General features: G+C 43.3%; 1 protein-coding gene across 1 annotated transcript; it reads left to right on the forward strand.

Annotated features, from left to right (window-relative positions):
- Positions 1–220: 220 nt before the first annotated feature.
- On the forward strand, positions 221–19,451 carry arhgef19 (Rho guanine nucleotide exchange factor (GEF) 19). Its single transcript, XM_063464049.1, has 16 exons — positions 221–331; positions 11,687–12,395; positions 12,492–12,986; positions 13,596–13,728; positions 13,809–13,894; positions 14,003–14,259; positions 14,353–14,513; positions 14,623–14,775; positions 15,027–15,156; positions 15,309–15,383; positions 15,472–15,561; positions 15,651–15,814; positions 17,079–17,237; positions 17,326–17,405; positions 17,495–17,599; positions 17,725–19,451. Exons 2-16 carry the CDS (start codon positions 11,708–11,710, stop codon positions 17,877–17,879), a joined length of 2,931 nt encoding a protein of 976 aa, XP_063320119.1. The 5' UTR covers positions 221–331; positions 11,687–11,707; the 3' UTR covers positions 17,880–19,451.
- Positions 19,452–19,497: the final 46 nt, after the last annotated feature.

The following is a 19,497-nucleotide window of genomic DNA, read 5'->3' on the forward strand; positions in this document are numbered from 1 at the left end:
GCAGAGGGAAGGGAGAGCAGAAGAGCTTAGAGAGGGGATCTGCATTGCAAGTAGCTCTGAGTGCAGCAAGCGGTGGCTGTTTTTTCTCAACTTGTTTTTGTTTTTCTGGAGAGGGGAACAAGAACAAGGAGAAGATCCGAGCGGAGGAGTGCAGTTTAGAAAAGTCCAGGCTGTGTCCAAAGCTACAGGGAGGACGAGGGAGGAGAGAAGCCGGGAGGAACACAAGGCAGCAATGGATAACAGAGTCCAGTCTGACCCTGGGATGGCCTGGATTCACACACTGTTGCTGGACTCCATCCAGCATACACATTAGGCTGCTAACGCCACTGAGGTACAGTACTAAACAAACACCAGCAATAACTCTGAAATAACAAATTAAGTCATGAAATCAACACACACATTCCATCTTCTCTCTGATATCAGACGGCTGCTGTGAGTGGAAGTTGAGCTGCGCCGTTTGCCCGAGAGTGCAGGCTGTGCTTTGTGTGATACACTTGAGGAAAGTAGTGCTGTGCAGCTCGTCAGGTGCATTGCATAAATATGACAGCTTATAAACTCTCAGCTGGATACAGGAAGCATAGTCATGAGACGGGTTATCAGGTGTATTGTCTACCAGGTGTATTGTCTACCAACAAAAGGCGTCCATTTGAACACATTCTTTAAAGCCATGTGTGTGGTAGAATCAAGTTAATAGCTTAACCATTGTGCTGGCTTCCCCGCTTAGACAAAGTCTGCAGATAGTCAAGTTACCCAACTCAAATTGATGCATGTATCCTGCCAGTGAGATTATTAGTTTCTGCTTTAATGTATTCTCTTGGAAGAAGCTGCTTCTTGCATCTGTAATGTTTCCAGCTGCTCCCTAGGCAGTGTAGACTAAGGTGAGCCTTGAATGTGATGGTTACAGTGGAGCAGTGAGTTGTTGCAGAGTGGGGCAGGTAAGTGCATGTCTGGAATATGCCGGATGAAGGGTTGTTAAAAACTACACAGGGCTGAAACTTGGCACTTCAGCTCAAACACGCTGCTCAGTTCTCCTCCTCGTTAGATTTTAGCATAATACTCAAATCCACCTCTGTGTTTGTGGCTCCTGGCTAAGAGCTTGTTACTAACCCTTCCCTTTTCTGGCTCCGTGTGCTTCGAAACATGTGAGTGCTTGTATTAATTAATGCCTTCATCTGCATATGTGACACGAAGGGCTTATTCAAAAGCCCCAAACTGGCCAAATTGCTGACGCCGCTTCATCAGTGAATAAAACAGTAATGCACCGATGACATTTAATAGCTGGAAGCTGCTGTGTTTCTCTCGCTCACCCACTGAGAGAGAACACTCTGACTTGTTCTGAATGTCTTTCTACTATCATCAGCAAAAGCCCAGGTGATGGCTGGTCCTCTGTCTGCTATACTGATGACTAAGTGCGCTGTCATGTGACTTGACTGCTGCCGATGATGATGGCGATGACGACGATGATGATGTGTATGGATAGTCTGGAGATTCATATTTTGACTGGAACACAATTAGATAGTTGTGAGCGGTTTTGTGGATTATCTGATTTACTGCGGTGTGTTTGTCTCGAATGAGCCATCTGCACATCATACGGGCAGAAAGTGTAAATCAGGACCTTGGACTGTTTTACTACACTTTATTACAGGCTGGAGATCACCCCTCTGATAATCTATCTATCTTTTTTCTCATTGGAGGGGAAGAAAGATGTTTGATGACTGACTTGTTTTTCTTTCTGACTACATTTTTTGGCCTCCCAGCAAACGACTGTAGTTCTGATTTCACTCTGCACGCCTGCTGATATCATAGATTTATAACTCTTGCCGCAGGAGCCCTGCCTTTCCCCAACACTTCCTCCCCCACACAACTGCATGTCTGCAGAGCACCTGCCCCATCACCTGCCACTCAGACACTGGCTGTCTGAGTGTGTGGGTGTGCATGTGCACGTGTGTGTGCGTGTGCGTGTGTGTATGTGTGTGTGTGTGTGTGTGTGTGTGTGCCACACCTTGCGATCCTCCCACCTCACCTATCCCTGCTAACCTTGCATGCAACTGCTTCCCTGTTTACCTCATGGGATTTATAGATGTTCACAAACATTGTCATAAGCGCCTCTACTCTGGTTTCCTCACTCACCTGTTTTCCTTAAAAACTAGGCTAAGATCACTAAGCAGCGCTGACTGAGAGCAACCTGTCATTTAACCATGAGTGACACTGATATTTTAAACTTACTTGGTCATGTTCCTTTTTTTTTTTGGCTTGTGGCCTAAATAGCAGCAGTGTTAACAGCCCATAATAGCAGCCTTTTGCTCCTGCTTGTGTGCTTTCGAGTTTCTTTGTTTGTCTCCTGCCTCAGCTTAGCGGTCAATTTCAGAGGAATGAGTGTGCCGAGTCATCCGGGGAATGTGGAAAAGTGTCTCCTGCGTATCATCTGGGGGTAGGGCGCCTCTCAAGTTGGACGTGAACTTGTCTTCAAAACCTGTACTCTGAAACAGGCCACCTACTGAGTTAAAAGCCTCTGCACTCAGTTAATAATGATAAGCAAGGCAATGGCTTTGATTTGTATTTAGAAACGTTTTTTTCTGAGGCAAGCAGGAGGCTCCAGCCTCGCTTTGAAAACATAAACTTTTTACTTTTTAGGCAGCAGTCCATGGCTCTGTCAGAGGGCTTTTTGGCCCATATACAAAGGTTAAAACCAACAGAATTTTGAAATCTAAACCCAGGGGCGATGTGTGCAGAGCACTGCCCTGACTGTGTTGCTGCTCACCTGTCTAAGACTGTAGCCCCAGGTTATTGACTTGGCCAGTGAGACGCAGCGTGTGTTCACATTTGGGCTCATGCACGATAATGCATTCTTGGGTTTGGAAGCAGTGCCCTTCATTAAAATGTTTTCTGCACATCTGTGCTCTTCAGGAAAAAAACAACATAAACCAGGTGTTGCTTTCACATTCATCTGCAGCATGTCTTCTTTCCCAATTTAAAGGCCATTCAGCTCTCTTTCACACCCACTAATCCGCTCGATGCTGCTCGTATTCACAGTTTCGTTTTGAATAGTTTACAGCTTTAGCTCTCAGCTAAACACGAATCATTTCTGAATGGTCATCTCATCAGGCGTGCTCCACTTTTGCTTGATCACATTTCAAAACAACTTATAGCTTGTCCGTGCCTGTCCGCATGATAAAAGCGAGGAGCATGGGTAGGGCTCGGTGCTGAGAGATACTGTAGTTAAAAGTGCAACAGAGAGCGTGTGTGCAAACACAGGAGCTGATGAATACGAGAGATGCATCAGCAGTTCGGTGCAAAGTAGGTCAAACTCTCGAGAGCTCGTGGCAAAGGATCAGATTAGGAATCAAAGTGCTCTGATTGACAGTTGAAGAACTAACAATCTCTCCATCCTCCTGTTCAGCAGACTTACATGTAAGCCATAAACTAAAATGAAACCAATGCAGTTGCATGAATGGCAGTCAGTTATTAGAACGCTTCTGGGCTAAAACAAAAAAACATAACAAAACAAAACACCCCAGAGTAATAAATTGAAAGGATGTGGTTTGTGATAGGCTGGAGCCTCCCCCAGCTACCACTGGGTGAGAGGGAGGGTACACCTACAAGGTCGCCAGTCTGACCACACAGACACAGGGAGAACATGCACACAAAGACCCAGTCAAATGGTTGTCGAACTCAGGAGCTTCTTGCTGTGAGGCAACCTCTACACCCACTGTGCCACTTGAAAACCAAATGTAAACTTTTATCAACAAACCAAATCATTTGTCAGGAACTATTTTCAGCTGCGGAGTAATCCATATTAGGTGTTTGAGTATTTCGAGCAGCACATGTAGGACTGAGTTTAAACTATAGTGCTTTGCTTATGTTTGTAGTAATGAATAAAGACACCCAGGAGTATAAGAGTACTGTGTTTAAAATATTTTTTAGCATGGAGGAATATGTTTTATCAGCCTCTGGATATATATCATTGGGGTTTCTTGCTAATATTTTAAGGTACAGTGTAAAGTGTCCTGAACTTCTTCTGTGAATTGGTGCTCAAATTAGCTAAAGAGAAAGAAAATATATGGATACTAGCATTAGCTAGTCAGGTAAGAGAGTCAGTTAAATCTAATATGTATGAATATCTAAAGGCATTTATCTAGTAGTTGGAGAAAAAGAAGAGATTTGAAGACTTGATGATATGTATAATGGAACATATTAGTATAAAAACGACATGCTTGCTGTATTTTAACTAATCTGATTGGGTTTAACTTTTCATATCTCCGCATAACCTGCTAAAACAGCTCTCCTTTTTTTTCAAATCTCATTGCATTCTGATAACCATCCTCTGTCAGAAGGTGCTCATTATGAGATTTTCTGGATTTACTACCTGTTGGATCTTTGGCTCTCCATCTACATGGTAGCTTTTGCGACTCCTGACAAAGCACCATAATTAGATCAGGTTATTTCCATAAGTTTTGTCAATAGCTCCTTTGTGTCGTTGCTATCCTGGCTGCGTGTCTCTTGTGCATCAGCTTATCTGACTGCAGTTGTCATGGCGGATGAGTGAAGCCAGGAGTGGGGGGCAGGAGAAAGGTTAAAGGTCCAAAAGTCTTGGCGTTTACGCGTGAGATGGTCGCCATTTTTCCAGGCTGTTAAATGAGGGTTCGCTGTTTGTTCATCTCTGCTAGCAGGAAGCCCACTGGCCGAGACAAGGTTAGAGAGGGCCTCTCTACATGTTGTCGGTTTCAATTAAAGGCTGGGACCCCCTCTCTCTCTCCCACACACACACACATTCAGGTGTACCTTTTGAGTTGTAGCTTTGTGCGATTATAAGCTGGGTTGTCAGCATGCATCTTCATAGTGTCCCAGAAGGTCATGGGTAAGTTGCCTGAGGCTTTAGGGGAGGATTAGGAGAACCCACACCATGTGTAAACATTTAGGTAACCCTCCCTAACACCACCACTACCAACCTTCTCGGTAGCCTCCCGGGTACTCACCTGTCTCCACTGGTGGAGGCTGGAAGAAGAAGTACGAATACCAAGAAACTAAACTGCCTGACCTCAAATTCACCCATCTGCTTTAAAACTGCTGACATGTCTGATCTGACAAAAGAAATGCAGATTAGCGCGTCAACCCGGACTACTTCTTTCACTAGAATTCAGCACAGCTTAATTTTGAAAGATTAAAATGAAACACCATGATTACCACCTGGTTTTCCACACACGTGTCTGTGTTGCACATTTGAAGCGGTGCACAAAATAAACCTGAACTGAGGCGAATTTCCATCAGTGCGGTTGAATTAATTTCACCTTAATTAAATGCATATTTTAAGAATCAGCCGGGAAAGTGCAACTGCACTATAGCTGCGTTATCAACTGTAAGCAATCAGAAAATACTAACAGATAAATAGTAAAACACTTTCTAATGATTTAAGCTGTCATAATCATCCATAAAATGCTGTTTTTAAAACTATGGTGGCTGCACTGAAGAACAAGGTTCAATTCCAACATTAATAACAACTCCAAAGGTTGGGGTCATCGTTTCAGAGGTTTCAAAGATATTTACTCATTTGCTAAACATGCCTACCTCTGTAATATTCTGTTAGATCTAAATTTTCTCGACAAGTTCCCAGCTGCCTTTAATTGTTTGTATGCCAACGCATCATAATTTGCATCAAATTAGTCCTAGTTAGACATCGTTTTTACTCTACAGCAGCTTGCAGGATCTCATCAGAACTGCTCACGCTGTGAAATATGCTGTTGCAACAACAGAATACTGCATCAGACGGTTTATGCTTTCCATTTTGAAAGCTGTTTCACATCTGTCCCAGCGCTCAATGGAAATATTTCACAAAACAGAGAGTTGGGGAAGGTGCTTTTCCCTGACGCTGAATGATGTCACGTCTTGTCTCGGCAGACAGTGCTGTGCTCTTTAGCCTGCTGCTTGGCAATTAGTGGTCCGATGTGACCGAGCTAAACTGCGATCTCACACATACACGTGAGGTGGTCGCACCACACCGCCAGGACACTCCATGTCTGTCTGACCAAACACACTGAGGACGGGCACTCATGGAAAAAAGTGTGACTGTGTTTGTGTTATCTTTTCATTGTGCCTGGTTATTCATATTTCTGCCATAAGGCATCTTAACGCTGCAAGGAAGGAACCTTAAAACCTTAAATTATTGTATTTTATCACTGGCGCCTGTTATGGAGCGTTGTGTGGGTTGCAGCATCATAGCAAAGTAAAGTGTGCATTGGCCTGAAGGTTAGGAAAGTAAAGTGTTTATACTGGATCCTGATGATCAGGATTAGTTTATCTTAGTTTATCCATTCAGCCCGGCAGTGTTTTTGTTTTAAGTTCAGTTTAGCTTAAGCTGGATTCCACAGTGGCTTTAATCATTTATTGTTTAACATTTACTATATAAGCAAATGCACACTATTGTAATCTTTGCATTCTTGTAAATTACCATATAAACATGTTTTTTATTGCTACTATTTCTGTGTCGTTTTTTTAAAAAGCTGCTTTTATCCTTTGACGTTGGTTGACGGAGAGTCACTAAATGACAAAGTATCTTTATCTCTATGTATTGTTTTTATGGTTAGTTTTGGTCTTTTTTAGTTATTATAAAATGGGGCACATTTATGGGAGGAAGATTCAAAGCTGTTCAGAACATTTGATACAAACATGAGAGTCTGTGAAAGCAGCAGACCCAAAGTCGTGTAGACACCAGTCCCACAAACACAAACGCACCAGATCCTCATCACGCTGGTGATGAAACGCTCGGTATTTTTACTTTGTTTCAGTTTGTTTGGTGAGTGCAGATCATCATTTCAGCTAGTTTCCATTTTTTGTTATTTTTAAAATGACTAGATTTTTTTTTATTTCAGCAACTGAAAGTTTTTTACTAAACCTAATTTTAGTCTTACTCAACTTAGAGATTTTTGTTGGGGGGTGGGGGGTGGTCCTTTATCTGACATATTGAGATAATTTCCAAAGAGCTAAAATAATGTACATTTTTAAGTGTTATCTATTTTATCTTGACTAATCATCAACACACGTTATTTTTCCTAGTTTGTGATGTTAGACGACATTGACTTTCTGTTTCCAGCCAGGGAAATGGCATCAGTGAAAACTTTTTTTTTTTTTTTTGAAGAGGCTAGATCTACTCTTATACTGTTTCTTAGTTTTATGATCCCTGAAAATAAAAATCCTTTAGTTTTTGTACTTTTGGAGACCACAAGCTCAGTCTTCCTGGGCTCAGATCAGCGTTACTTCTTTCAGGCTGCGATTAATGTGCGTTCAGTTCTCTAGTGAGTATTTACAGACGCAAATGTGGAAAAGACTTAAAATAAATTACAGTGCCTGTGTTGATAGCTGGATTACTTTGGCTGTTTATTGTTGTCAGCGAGCCAGTTAGAAAAGTCCCGTGGAGCTGCACCATGGCAGAAGGTAACTTTTGAATCCGAGTGGGAACTGGGAATGTACAGCGGTTGCCGTGTTTTAATAGATCAAAGGTCAATCACAGCGAGATAACAGCGGTAGTAAGTGCTGCGTGGGACGGGTTCATGTTGATGTTTGAATTATATCTTGATTCGTCACCAACAAGTTTGTGATAGATTTGCTTACGTGCCCATTTAAAGCAGTGCTACCTTTATACACCCTAGCATTAGTAAAATAAACAGTGTAGACATGTACATCTTCACTGTCAAAAACCACAAACAGCTCCAGCAATGAATCCATTTGTTTTAAACTCCCAGCAGCAAACATCAGACAAACTTTAATTATGCGATTACACAGCGTTTTGGCTCCGTCGACGTGCTGAATCAGTAATAGATTTATGCTCATATTCCTGCGCTTATCCCCATTAAAGGATTATTTTGAGACGTATCACAATTAAAAGTGCTCCTCGTTTGGCTGCTGGCATTAAATGCACGCCACAGCGCCACTCATTAACTGCTGTATGCAGACACGCTGTCTTAGAGCAGCCTAGTGAAATTACAGGGGGGGAAACACTGGCAGCAAAGTCCATAACAGTCACAAAATAACACCCTGCTGTGACAAGGGAAATTACACGTCTTTGGAATTGAAATTTTAATAGTGCATAGATATAATTGTATCAGGGCGAGGAATGCGCAGCACATGTAATCGGATGCTTTCATGTTTTGATAAAACACAGCGGTGGGATTTATTCTCAGTTCCTTAAATCTTTCTCTTGGTCAAATGAAAAGATGAAACTAATGCGCTGCGCAGATTTATGTTACATTTAACGTGCTGTTAAAGGCTTATGTGAACATTCATTCATTAGGATAGATTATTTTCCTTATTTGCTACACAATGCACTATAAACGACAGCGGTAGAGAGGGTTTAGCTAATACTTGACATACACTACAGCAGGATTAGAGTATAACCAGCCAGTAATCACATGCAGATACCAGTAAGCTGGTGTCATTATGCAGCAGTGGTCGAGATGTGTTTATATGGCTCAGTGGCTGCACTATATGAGTGGATCAGTATAAGCAGTTCCCACACCCTCTCAGGTGTCCTGTGCTCAGGGCGGCCTGGCCCAGGTACACAGATAAAGGCTGCCTTTGTCTGCAGCGGGGAACAGGTAACCATTTGAGCCTGCCTACCGTGTGTGTTTGTGTGTGTGTGTGTGTGTGTGTGTGTGTGTGTGTGTGTGTGTGTGTGTGTGTGTGTGTGTGTGTGTGTGTGTGTGTAAGAAAGAAACAGAGAGATAGGATTGACTGGTCTGCCTACCTTTGCCACAAGAACAGGTGTGGCTTTTCAACGGCCTCATATTCACAGCATACACATCTGCGCTCAACAAAAAGGAAGGTAAACTGTGATTTCCAGTCCGTGATTCTCCAGGCAAACACGCAACATTACAAACATACTCTCAGTGAAAGCATGAGTGTATGCTTTTATCCACTTAAGGGACACTAGGCGCATGCCAATTACAGGTACTCGGGTTAATGGGATACATTAATGTAAAATGTAAGCGTCTCGTAAACATTTGCAGTGTGAGAATGATGATTAAGCTCTAAATTACAAATAAAAATCCACAAATTAAAGGGTATAATTTCTGGCTACAGAGAGCCTGCACTGTGTGTGTGTATGCTGTTGTGGAAAAATACCGATAGAAAAGTTAAATATTAACATACAGCCCTGTATTGTCATACCGTACACTATTTCCGTATATTTTATCCTGCAGTGCTAACAAGTTATGCTGCAAGATAGCTTTTTTTCATGAGCATTCAGTAGTTAGCTTTATTAAAAATGAACAAAAAAAAGAAGTGACTGAATACAGTGGACAAATGTGGCACAAATGTGAGCGTGCATGTGTGGAAAACGGCATTAGTGCTTGCAAATCTGTTTGCTACGTACAGTTTAACCAAGTGCTTCAGCCACAAGAACATATATTTAAAAAAAAAAACTTGACCTGACAAAGAAATTTACTTTTTGTTATTATTGCCAAGAAAACAGAAGAATCTGGTGTACTGCCATCGACAGCAGTGTGATTATGCCAGAACCACATGCCTAGGATCCTGCGAGGATGTGACTTGAATATAAAAACTATTTTTTAATAATCCCTACCTCTATATCCCTCTGTGGGTTTGAGGCTGTGTGTGTGTGTGTGTGTGTGTGCTGTACGCTCGTGTATGCCTTATTCTTTTCCCTAGGTGTTTAGGCCAAAAGTTGAGGATTACTTGCCCAGGAAGCAGTGTAAGCAGAGACAGAGCTCCATTGGTGTATGTGTGTGTGTATAAAGAGCCTGTCAGGAGAGCTAACTTTATGACCCGCTGCTGTGTGTCAGCAGACACTCACTGTAAATAGTCAATCACTAAAGGTGCCTGCTGAAGACAGCGGGCTGACAGGAAGTCAGAACAACAACCAGACTGACAGATGAGTGTAGAGCTCAGGTGAAAGGTGAGAGTGCTGACGATCTCTTCCTCCGTCTGTTCTTCTGTTGTGGTATTCTGTCTGGAGCTGCTGTGTGTGCACGTGCGTGTGGAGATGTTAAGTACAGGGGGTGAATGCTGTGTGGAGAAAAGTCCTTTAATTAGAGCAGGAAGACACACTGCATCAGACTTAAATGTGCGTGCGTGCGTGTGTGTGTGCGCGCATGTCTGCACATGTCAGTTTCAGGGTCCTTTTTCATGCAGCTGTATATGTGTCTTCATCCTGCTGCACGAGTTGTAAAATGTGAAGAAAGGGTTTTAGAAGGTCGTTCTTGTGCCACCTTCACACAGTCGCCATCCATAAATGATCTAAATGGTTTCACAAACTTCCAGAATTTGGACTGCTGCTTATTAGAACTGAAAACACTGAAACACTCGATCAATTGTTAGGAATCCTCTGGCGACACTAAGCCAGGCTGCTAACACTGAGCCACGTCCAACCATGTTCGATTGCAAGATAAGTGGTTTGCTGCTGTAGTCGTTCTGTCCAGCAAGGTGGTTGGAGGAATTATGTTTGCTCCATGTTTTTCAGATGTTACTGCAGAATTAAATGCTATTTTTTAGGCAGTTCTAAATCCTGAATGTAGATTTTCTAAAGAAGATGAGCTTTGCCTCCAGATCTAAAAAGTGAAGCTAATGCAAAGTGTCTTCCTAATGGCCAACAGGGAGCCCCCCTCAGGTTGCAAAGAGAAATCAGATTGTGTAGATGTCTATACAAAAATGACCCTACTGCCCACTTGATGTGTGACCATTTTATAATTAGGTGTATGTGTCAAACTCTAGATTCGAGTCTTATTCAGATATGGCATGGTTTTCAGTTTTGATCTTTCCATTTAAATAACAGAGACAATATACCAGGGTATGATTTAGGGCATGTATGTTACTGACACTGCTGTATGAGATCCACCCTGGACTCATAACAACCAGTCTTCAAAACCCAAGATGGCCACTGCAAAAAACAACAAATCTTCAAAACAGGTGTCTACATCCCATAAGTGACATCACAGTAGCAGCATCCATCCTTTCTGTACAGGCTCATTTCGTCCAGAGGGTAATTTAAATCATTGCTTATGTACAAATAGTCCTGTTCTTCTGTTTAAGGGGTCATAAACCAGAAGTGGCACCTTTACACAGCCTTCATACAGATTCATGCTTCTTTAAGTGTAGCCAGTAACAATAAATAAGTGTATTCTAGGCGTGATGAATGTACAGAAATGCATGCTTCACTGGTATATCCATCACACTTCTACGATGACCTCCTCTGTACGTTCTGACAGCTCAGTAAACATGTGGTGTGAGGACTGTTAGAATAGTTTCCGGGTGCTGCATAGTCAGAGACCCTCAGTAGCTTTGGATTTTATTCAGTAAGCAGGCTGAGTTCAGAAAAGAGCTTCAAGGGTTACAAATAAAAGGCTTTCAAGGGGTAAAAAGTTAAGTGGGATTGTTTTACACGTGTCATGTTTTCTTATCTGGATGTGATAATTTCCCTGTTTTTATAAAGCCTTCGTGTAACTTTACTTTTGGCGTCGTCTAAAAGGTTAAAGGTTGTTCTTCTTGTTTTATGTTGAGAAGTACCAGCTGACTTAAGTCATGGCGTGGAGGCTGTAACACTCCTGTAAATCCTTTTTTTATCCAGTCCCTTATGAGTCACTGTTTACCAAAGCTATTAACAAAGTTCCAGTCTGCAGCTCATTTGCATTTGAATTAGAAAATAAGAATGTGTGATCTTCCCTCTCTTCTTTTTTAGTCCTCATGTGCCCGTTCAGCGATGCTCCCCGGGTATGGGTTCTCACCTTTGCCTGACTTCCAGCCTCACCTTCATGCCATTCGCTGCCCAGGAGAAACCCCCAGCATGTGGATCCCGGGCGGCTCGGCAGAGTCCCAGAGTCTGAGTGAATCCACCGAGGACAGACGCCTCATCCACATGTGTCACCACAAGCACGTTGCTGTGTGCCAGCAGGAAACGCTGGCTTTTTTTGAGCTACAGCCAACAGCGACTCACAAATTAAATGGTTTTGGCTCCTCGAGGCCGGCCATTATACCGCACGCACAGTGCACAACACACTCGCAGCATCTGAATGGTTGCAGACAGACGCTAAACGAACAGAATGACACACGCAGCAGAGGCCGCAGGACAGACAGCGAGCGTGGAACAAATCTGAATTCGAACTCTCCCACACTCGCCGCAGGTGACGGCGAGCTTGAATGCCAAAATGGCAGCAGGACTCGTTTGCAAGAGGAAACTGAAAAGCCACGAACGGTCACGACAGTATGTCGTCCTCTCCACGCTGCTCTTAGCCTCCCTCTATCGTTCCCTCTGTCCTCTCTGTACACAAACAGAGACTCCTTGGAATCTCAGCTACCGTCGTCACCAGAATGTCCCGGCATTCAGGGCCCAGACTCCTGCCAGCCTCAGAGGAGAACATCACAGGGTTCCCTGAAAGAGAAATCCATCCGTGAGTGTAAATCTTTTGTTTGATTTGGCAAATTAGGCTCTAAAGCTTCTTAACATTCTTTCTTCTCATCTAATAAAGTAATTTTCTCATGCGCAGGGAGAAAGATGCAGGTTTATTCCCCAGACAGTCCGAGTGATGAATCGCTCAGCAGCCCAGTCCTGGAAGCAGACTACATCTTTCCTGGACCTTTTGCATCTTTCTTAGAGGAAGACCTCAGCGGAATATCTTCACTAGAGACCATTTCAAGTCCCTCATCCACAGACGGTGCTACGGATCTCTCAAACACCAGTCACGATGATATTTTTAATCTACCCGAAGAACCGTTGCAGATAATAGAGGACTCAATGCCATGTGTAGGAGAGGTGAGCGGCAGCATGGACACATCGATCGCCGCGGGTGGAGGGAGCTCTTTGTCACGCACCCGCCAAGGCGACCAGGAACGGCGGCGCTTCTCAGCTTCAGAGATAATATCGAGGCTTCAGCTATCGCAAAGGAAGAACTCCTTCACCTTGAAGCTGGGGAAGTCGCTCTCTGCTCGGGTAGCCTCCAGGGACAGACAGAGCTCCAGCAACCTCAACCCCAACACCGACTGTGAGTAGACAACAGTGATGGATCAATCAAGAGTGTTCCAAAGCAGCCCAACGGATTATAACAGATCAGTGAAACAAATTAAAGATGACTTAATAAGATGACTACCACAGGATGCTGTTTGGGGCAGTTTATTCATTTACTTCTTCCAAAAGTTTCAATCTTAAATGCCAATTAGAAATTTAGCATTTACTGAGCAGAGGCAAGAGTGACCACAAGCTGTAATGACTGCAGGATTCAGCCGCATTAAAAGTTCTGCTGTGCTTTAAACTCGAGGGGTGAATGTTAGTGGAACAAAGCCTAACCACTCAGGCAACAATCATAAAATCATCATCTCTAATAACTTTGCTATTGCTGCCAAACACCAAGCACAGGCTGACTGTAGAGTGTACAAACTGACAGTGATAAATAGCTTTTCCTGTGTTCTCAGAAAAGAAGCCTCAGGTTAATCCTTAGTGTAAAAAGTCATGAAAAAGAAAGTACAACAGTTCTTTGTCTCCTTTATTGCATGCAGTCTATCAGAGTAGGTCTCAGTAGGTCATGTCATAAATCACAAGATTACTTTATTCTCCATAAATCTCACATCCACCATCTGCATTTCATTCTCCTAAGGTAAGTCAAACTCAAAGCAGCGGAGCTCAGGAGGCTCCAGTGACAGCGCTCCCCAGAGTCCCGTGGGACCGGCACCTTCCTTTCCCAGCGGTGACAATGGGATGCCTTTGCAACGCTGGAGCGCCAAGCTCGGGTAAATAGTAGCAAAAATAGTGCTACTTAAAATCTGTAAAGAATAAATCAAACATAGTTTCATTTCCCATCGTTTCACAGAATGCGTAAGAAATCCATAGAGGAGGACCTGAACACACACCCATCTGTTCCTAGTTCAAATCGACTGTCGCGGTTTTTACCCAGCTGTAAGTTCGCTTCACTTACTGTTTTTGATTTTTCCAAAACTGTAAGATATTCCAATCTTTACAAAGTCTTACCTGTGCTTTCCTGGAACAAACCTGCTCTTTTTGCAGCGATTCTGTACCAGGAATACAGCGACGTCGCCATCAATAGAGAGATCCAGAGGCAGCAAGGGAAGGAGCCGGGCACAGAGGAGGAGGGGCTCAGGGAGGAGGGCTCCGATGGGATCCCGTCTCCATCGAATCTGTCCCCATCCAGCTCCTTTCGCTCATCACGAGGCTCTGCTTTTGCGCTGTGGCAGGATATACCTGACGTTCGAAGCAGCGGGCAGCTCGACAACTTCAGCAATGAAGAAAGGAAATTACAGGAGGTGAGTAAAATATTACCTTTCCGTCTCATTTCATCTCTGTTTCACTCTTACCGCTCTTTATAAAGCTGAATTGCTGCTTTTATCTAAACTCAGGCAAAGTTTGAGCTGGTGACGTCCGAGGCGTCGTACATTCGCAGCCTGACAATCGCAGTGGACCACTTCATGCTATCACCGGAGCTCGCAGAGTGCCTCGGGGCTCAGGAAAAGCAGTGGCTCTTCTCCAAGCTGCCCGAAGTCAAAGATGTCAGTGAGAGGTGAAGTAACACGCAGCTGACGTCCTTCTGTTACCCTGAGGTCGGCGTGTGCTAACATCTCCAGTATCACATCTCCTTCTCTGAGTCTCTCCTCGCTTGTTGCCTGTAGATTTCTTCAGGATCTGGAGCACAGGCTGGAAGAAGACATTCTCCGTTTCGATGTGTGCGACATCGTCCTGGACCACTGCCCGTCTCTGCGAAGGGTTTATTTACCCTATGTCACCAACCAGGCTTACCAGGAGCAGACATACCAGCGTTTGCTGTGAGTGTAGAAACACATCAGCCCCGGGAGACGTGAGCACACATCTGCACATGTGCTTGACCGCAATGCATAAAGTCTGATTGTTGTGTGGATGTCTGAGAGTGCTCTGGTGTATTTTCACGCCTGCATGACTTAACTTGCAGATGATTCATCTCGACTAAGAGCATGTTTTCTCAAGCTGAATTGGATGCTGGAATTTTGATTCACTTTCTCTGAAAGTCATTAAAACATTTCTCGCCCTGTCCTCTCAGGCACGAAAACCCTCGTTTCCCTGGCATCCTGGCTCGCTTGGAGGAGGACCCCATCTGCCAAAGACTTCCTCTGACCTCTTTCCTAATCCTCCCGTTTCAGAGGATCACGCGGCTTAAAATGCTGGTGGAGGTACACGCTTAAACATTCACTGCAGAATTCCAGTTGAAACCCAATCATACGGAACTGCATACGGGATAATATTTTTATTTCCCCTGCGACATCACCGCACAAAAGTATTGTTTACTCCTTGGAACATCTTCAAAACCATCTTTACTTTTCAGAATATCTTAAAGAGGACAACACCAGGTTCCCGAGATGAGGACACCGCCACCAAAGCTTTCAATGAGCTAAAAAAGGTGGTGATTATCATCTGTAATAGCCAGTTGGATGAGTACCAGTAGTGAGACATGACAGTAATCACCATGTTGGTATTTGTCTTCTTAGATCATCAAAGAATGTAACTCCAGTGTGCAGTCGATGAAAAGGATGGAGGAACTCATCCATCTCAACAAGAAAATCCACTTTGAGGGCAAGGTGAGGGAAGCGTTTGAAGGTTCCTCTTATTATCACATTTTTGTATTTTTTTTGTTCATTAAAGCGGAGCCTGCTTCCTTTCTTTGTAGATCTTTCCTCTTATTTCCCAGTCACGTTGGCTGGTAAAGCACGGCGAACTCCTGGAAGTAGACACTCAGACAATGAGCATCTCCGGATCAAAGCTCAAGTTACCCACCAAGCCAGTGTACCTCCACCTGTTCAATGACTGCCTGCTGCTGTCCAGGAGGAAGGAGTGAGTTATATTCAGTGTGCACAAAAAGACAAGCTGAAATATTGCTCTAATGATGCATAACATGAAAAGTGCCAAAGGTGTGGCCAGAAAAATTCATCCATTTTCAGTAAACTGCGAGCGGCACACTGGCGAGTGTTGGGTCTAAACTCAGACCCCGCTGTATCCAGGACTTATTCCCATGAAAGAAAAACAAGGCAACAGCGATTGATCATTTACTTGCAAGGGAGGCCTCGTCGGTATCTCAGCTCAATACGAATGACCCCGATGATGGCCTCCTCTCGCTGGCTTTTATTGAGAGACAGTTCACACAAAACACAGCAAAGCAACGCCCACATGCTTCTAAGGCATTGTATGTATGTATATGTGTGAAGCTTCTATATGTAAGTAGGAATGTGTGTGTGTGTGTGTGTGTGTCAGACCTCCTGCTGACCAAAGGGTCGTAACCGCAGGAAGCTTACATCAAACAGACCTTCCAGATAGGATGTGTCTGTAATCAAACATTACAGCCCCTCACCCAAAAACGCAAGAATCTGGGGAGGGGGACTGTGGAATTGCTTTACAATGTAGAAATGGATGGTAAGCATAAAAATGACAAACATTTAACAATTCACTCTAACAGCGAGGACCCCAGTTTGGGTCATTTCCACCGGTCTGTCTCAGACAGTAGAAGTCTGTGTTGACAGTCTAACCCTGGGCCATGAAGTCACGTTGCAGAGCCCCATAAATGTCGGGATGGGGGGAGTCCAGGTTGTGCTCCCGCCGCTTTGATTATTGAGATCTGGGGACTCTTTGACCGAAAGCTGCTGTTTAGTCTCTTGATCTCATCAAGACTGATCACCCACAGCATGAAAGTCGTCTCACTTTCACATCGAAGTTTAAGGTCCCGTGTCAAAATGGAACAAATGCAAAGGGTCATAACAGGACTTCCAAAAAGTGGTAAAAGTGCCAGAAGCGGCTCAGATATGCATGAGAAGATGATCTTAAAGGTGGTATCCACCTAGTTTAAAGGTGTTGTTTCAGTTTGACAATTTAGTGTTTTTTCCAGACCTTTAACCCCACAGTGAGGTGATCAGGTGACTCTGTTATGCTGTAGGCAGAATTTTGCTGCTATAATATTGGTTCGATTGTAGAGTCCCAAAACCAAGTAGAATGGCTAGGTTGTGCTAGTGGTTCAACAACTTACTGAGAATTAGTTTTATCTATGAATTTGTATGTACTGCTTGCTATTGATCATTATACTAAAATGACCCCTTTTCCTTTGCAGTACATGGAAGTTTATGGTGTTTGTACACGCTAAAATCGGAGAGTTGAAAGTGAAGGATCTCAGTCAGAAGCTGCAGGGCATCTCAGGCTTCATCTTCCACCTACAGCTGTGTGAAGGCCAGCAGCTCAAACATCAGATTCTGCTCAAATCACACACCGAGTGAGTGTCATCTCTTTGTCAAAAGCTTCAGTCACAGCTGGACAAGTTAAGTTGTTTAACCGCTCCTGTCGGCTTTGTGTTTGCCAAGGAGCGGGAAGCAGAGATGGATCACCGCCATGTTTCCGTCTGACCCGCTCGTAGACATCGAGCAAGCCAATGAAAATGATGGTCAGTGGAGATCTATCAGTGCAGAAAGATTTAAGGCAACACTATTCACCTCCTCATTCATCTTCTTGCTTCGTGCCTTTTCCTCTTAGATATATCGCAAGTTCAGTGCATCAAAAGCTACCAGGCTCAAGAGCACGATGAGTTAACACTGGAAAAAGCTGACATTCTTCACGCCAAGACAATTACAAGTGATGGTAAGAATCGGGCAGAGTCTGGTTTGGTTTTTTTTACCACTCCACCCTGACCTAATGAACAGAACTTGGATGCATTAAACACACAGCTGTTTATTTGATGTCTAAGGGCTGCTGTGTTTCAACAGGCTGGGTGGAAGGCATCAGGCTGTCAGACGGGGAGCGGGGCTGGTTCCCCAAATGCTACGTGGAGGAAATCACAAGTCGCAGCGCGCGCCTCCGCAACCTCAGAGAAAATATCCGCATCAAATGTGTCACACAGAAACTGAAGGGAGAGCACTAACTCTTTTTAACTTGCAACTTGTCATGTGTTAAAGTTGCATTTTGAAGCTTGTGGATGATTGTTTTCTTTTTTAGATGGACGTGGGACCTCCGTAAAGTATGCAGGTGCTAAAACAAGCCAACGTGTTTTGATTGTTATCCCCATGGTTGACATTAGCAGTTTCCTTTGGCACACTAGCTCCAGAAAGAGAGTGCAAAGCTTCTAATGCTCATTTTCCATTTGTAGTTTAGATTTTCCACACGTAAGACTGTAAACTACACAGGGGGATTACTTTATGCATGATTGGGTACCATTTTTACAGGCTGGAAAGAATGAAGAATGTGGTTTAAATATGTGCACGTTTATCACCAGAGGTAGTAAATGTAAGCATCACTAAGCAAGTCTGTCACTGTTTTTCTGTCATGGCTCATGTGGGGCACAATCTTACTTTGGGCTGTCTCCTGGCCTCTGTGGGGTGCTGCAGGTTCACTCTTCTAATAATCAGAAATGTGCTTGATGTGGGTGCTGCTTCTGAGATGCCTCAGGACACACCACAGGCAGTTTTTTTTCACATTCATATCTTCACGTGATATACGATTTTTTTTACCAGTGCAACAGTGCATTATTTCCATCTACACCCTAAAGTGATAAGAATTTGGTAAAACATGCTTACCTCTTTACTAGAGGATGATACCTTTTTATATGGATATGATCTGCAGTACCAGTGCTGTGATGAAGTGCCTTCAGGACGTTCCTCTGTGCCATAGACTTCCACTTTTGTTCAGAATCCACTGGTGAAATCTCTAATTTCTCAGTTGCACCATGACTGGTGTACAACAACATAACATTGAAACATCTACTCCTGTTTTAGTAACATCTGCATGAAGTCAAAGCCGCAGCGAGCAGCTGTTGACCTATAAAACCAGGAACTGAAAAACCTACCAGTTTCACCTTGTTGGGCATTTACATTAACCATCCATGTGGTAAATGTGGACGTTTAGCGTTACATGTAATCATTTTAAAAACTTTTTTGACCCAAATTAGCAATATAATTGATTATACCATTATACTAGAAATACTGAAAAAATACTGCTTGCATACACTAAGCACTAACTTGCATATAGGTCTCCATCCTTCAAATTATTTTGTGTAAAAATTCACAAGTGACCAATAGCACAGTGTGACTGAGCTGAAAGCTGTTGTTAATGAACCACTATAATTAAGATTCCAGTGTAAATTCATCCAGCGGCACATGAAATGTTTGTAACCCAGCTTATTTCTGTATCTGACTTCTTAGTTTTAATTTAAACTGTTGCGGTTGCAGCATGTGTATTTATAGTTACTCCTCTAGCTGGTTCCTCTCTAAGGAGATTCTGATGTAAATGTGTTTTCCGATAAAATGGCTTTGTGTATAAAGAGCAAAACGTTATGACTGTAATTTATATGAACTAAGATTTGACAGATACTATTGTATAAATATGACATTTGGAGTCGGTTTAATTCCCAACGCCACGGTAATTACAAGCGCTGTCAGACACTGGACGTTTTCTGGATTTCTGCACATTACTGTAAATGTTTAGTCTCTGAAATAAACAGATCCTTACAATATGTTGTTTGGAATTCAATTTTTTTTAAATAG

The sequence above is a fragment of the Pelmatolapia mariae genome, linkage group LG20 (assembly GCF_036321145.2).
Source record: "Pelmatolapia mariae isolate MD_Pm_ZW linkage group LG20, Pm_UMD_F_2, whole genome shotgun sequence".
NCBI classification, from domain to species: Eukaryota; Metazoa; Chordata; class Actinopteri; order Cichliformes; family Cichlidae; genus Pelmatolapia; species Pelmatolapia mariae.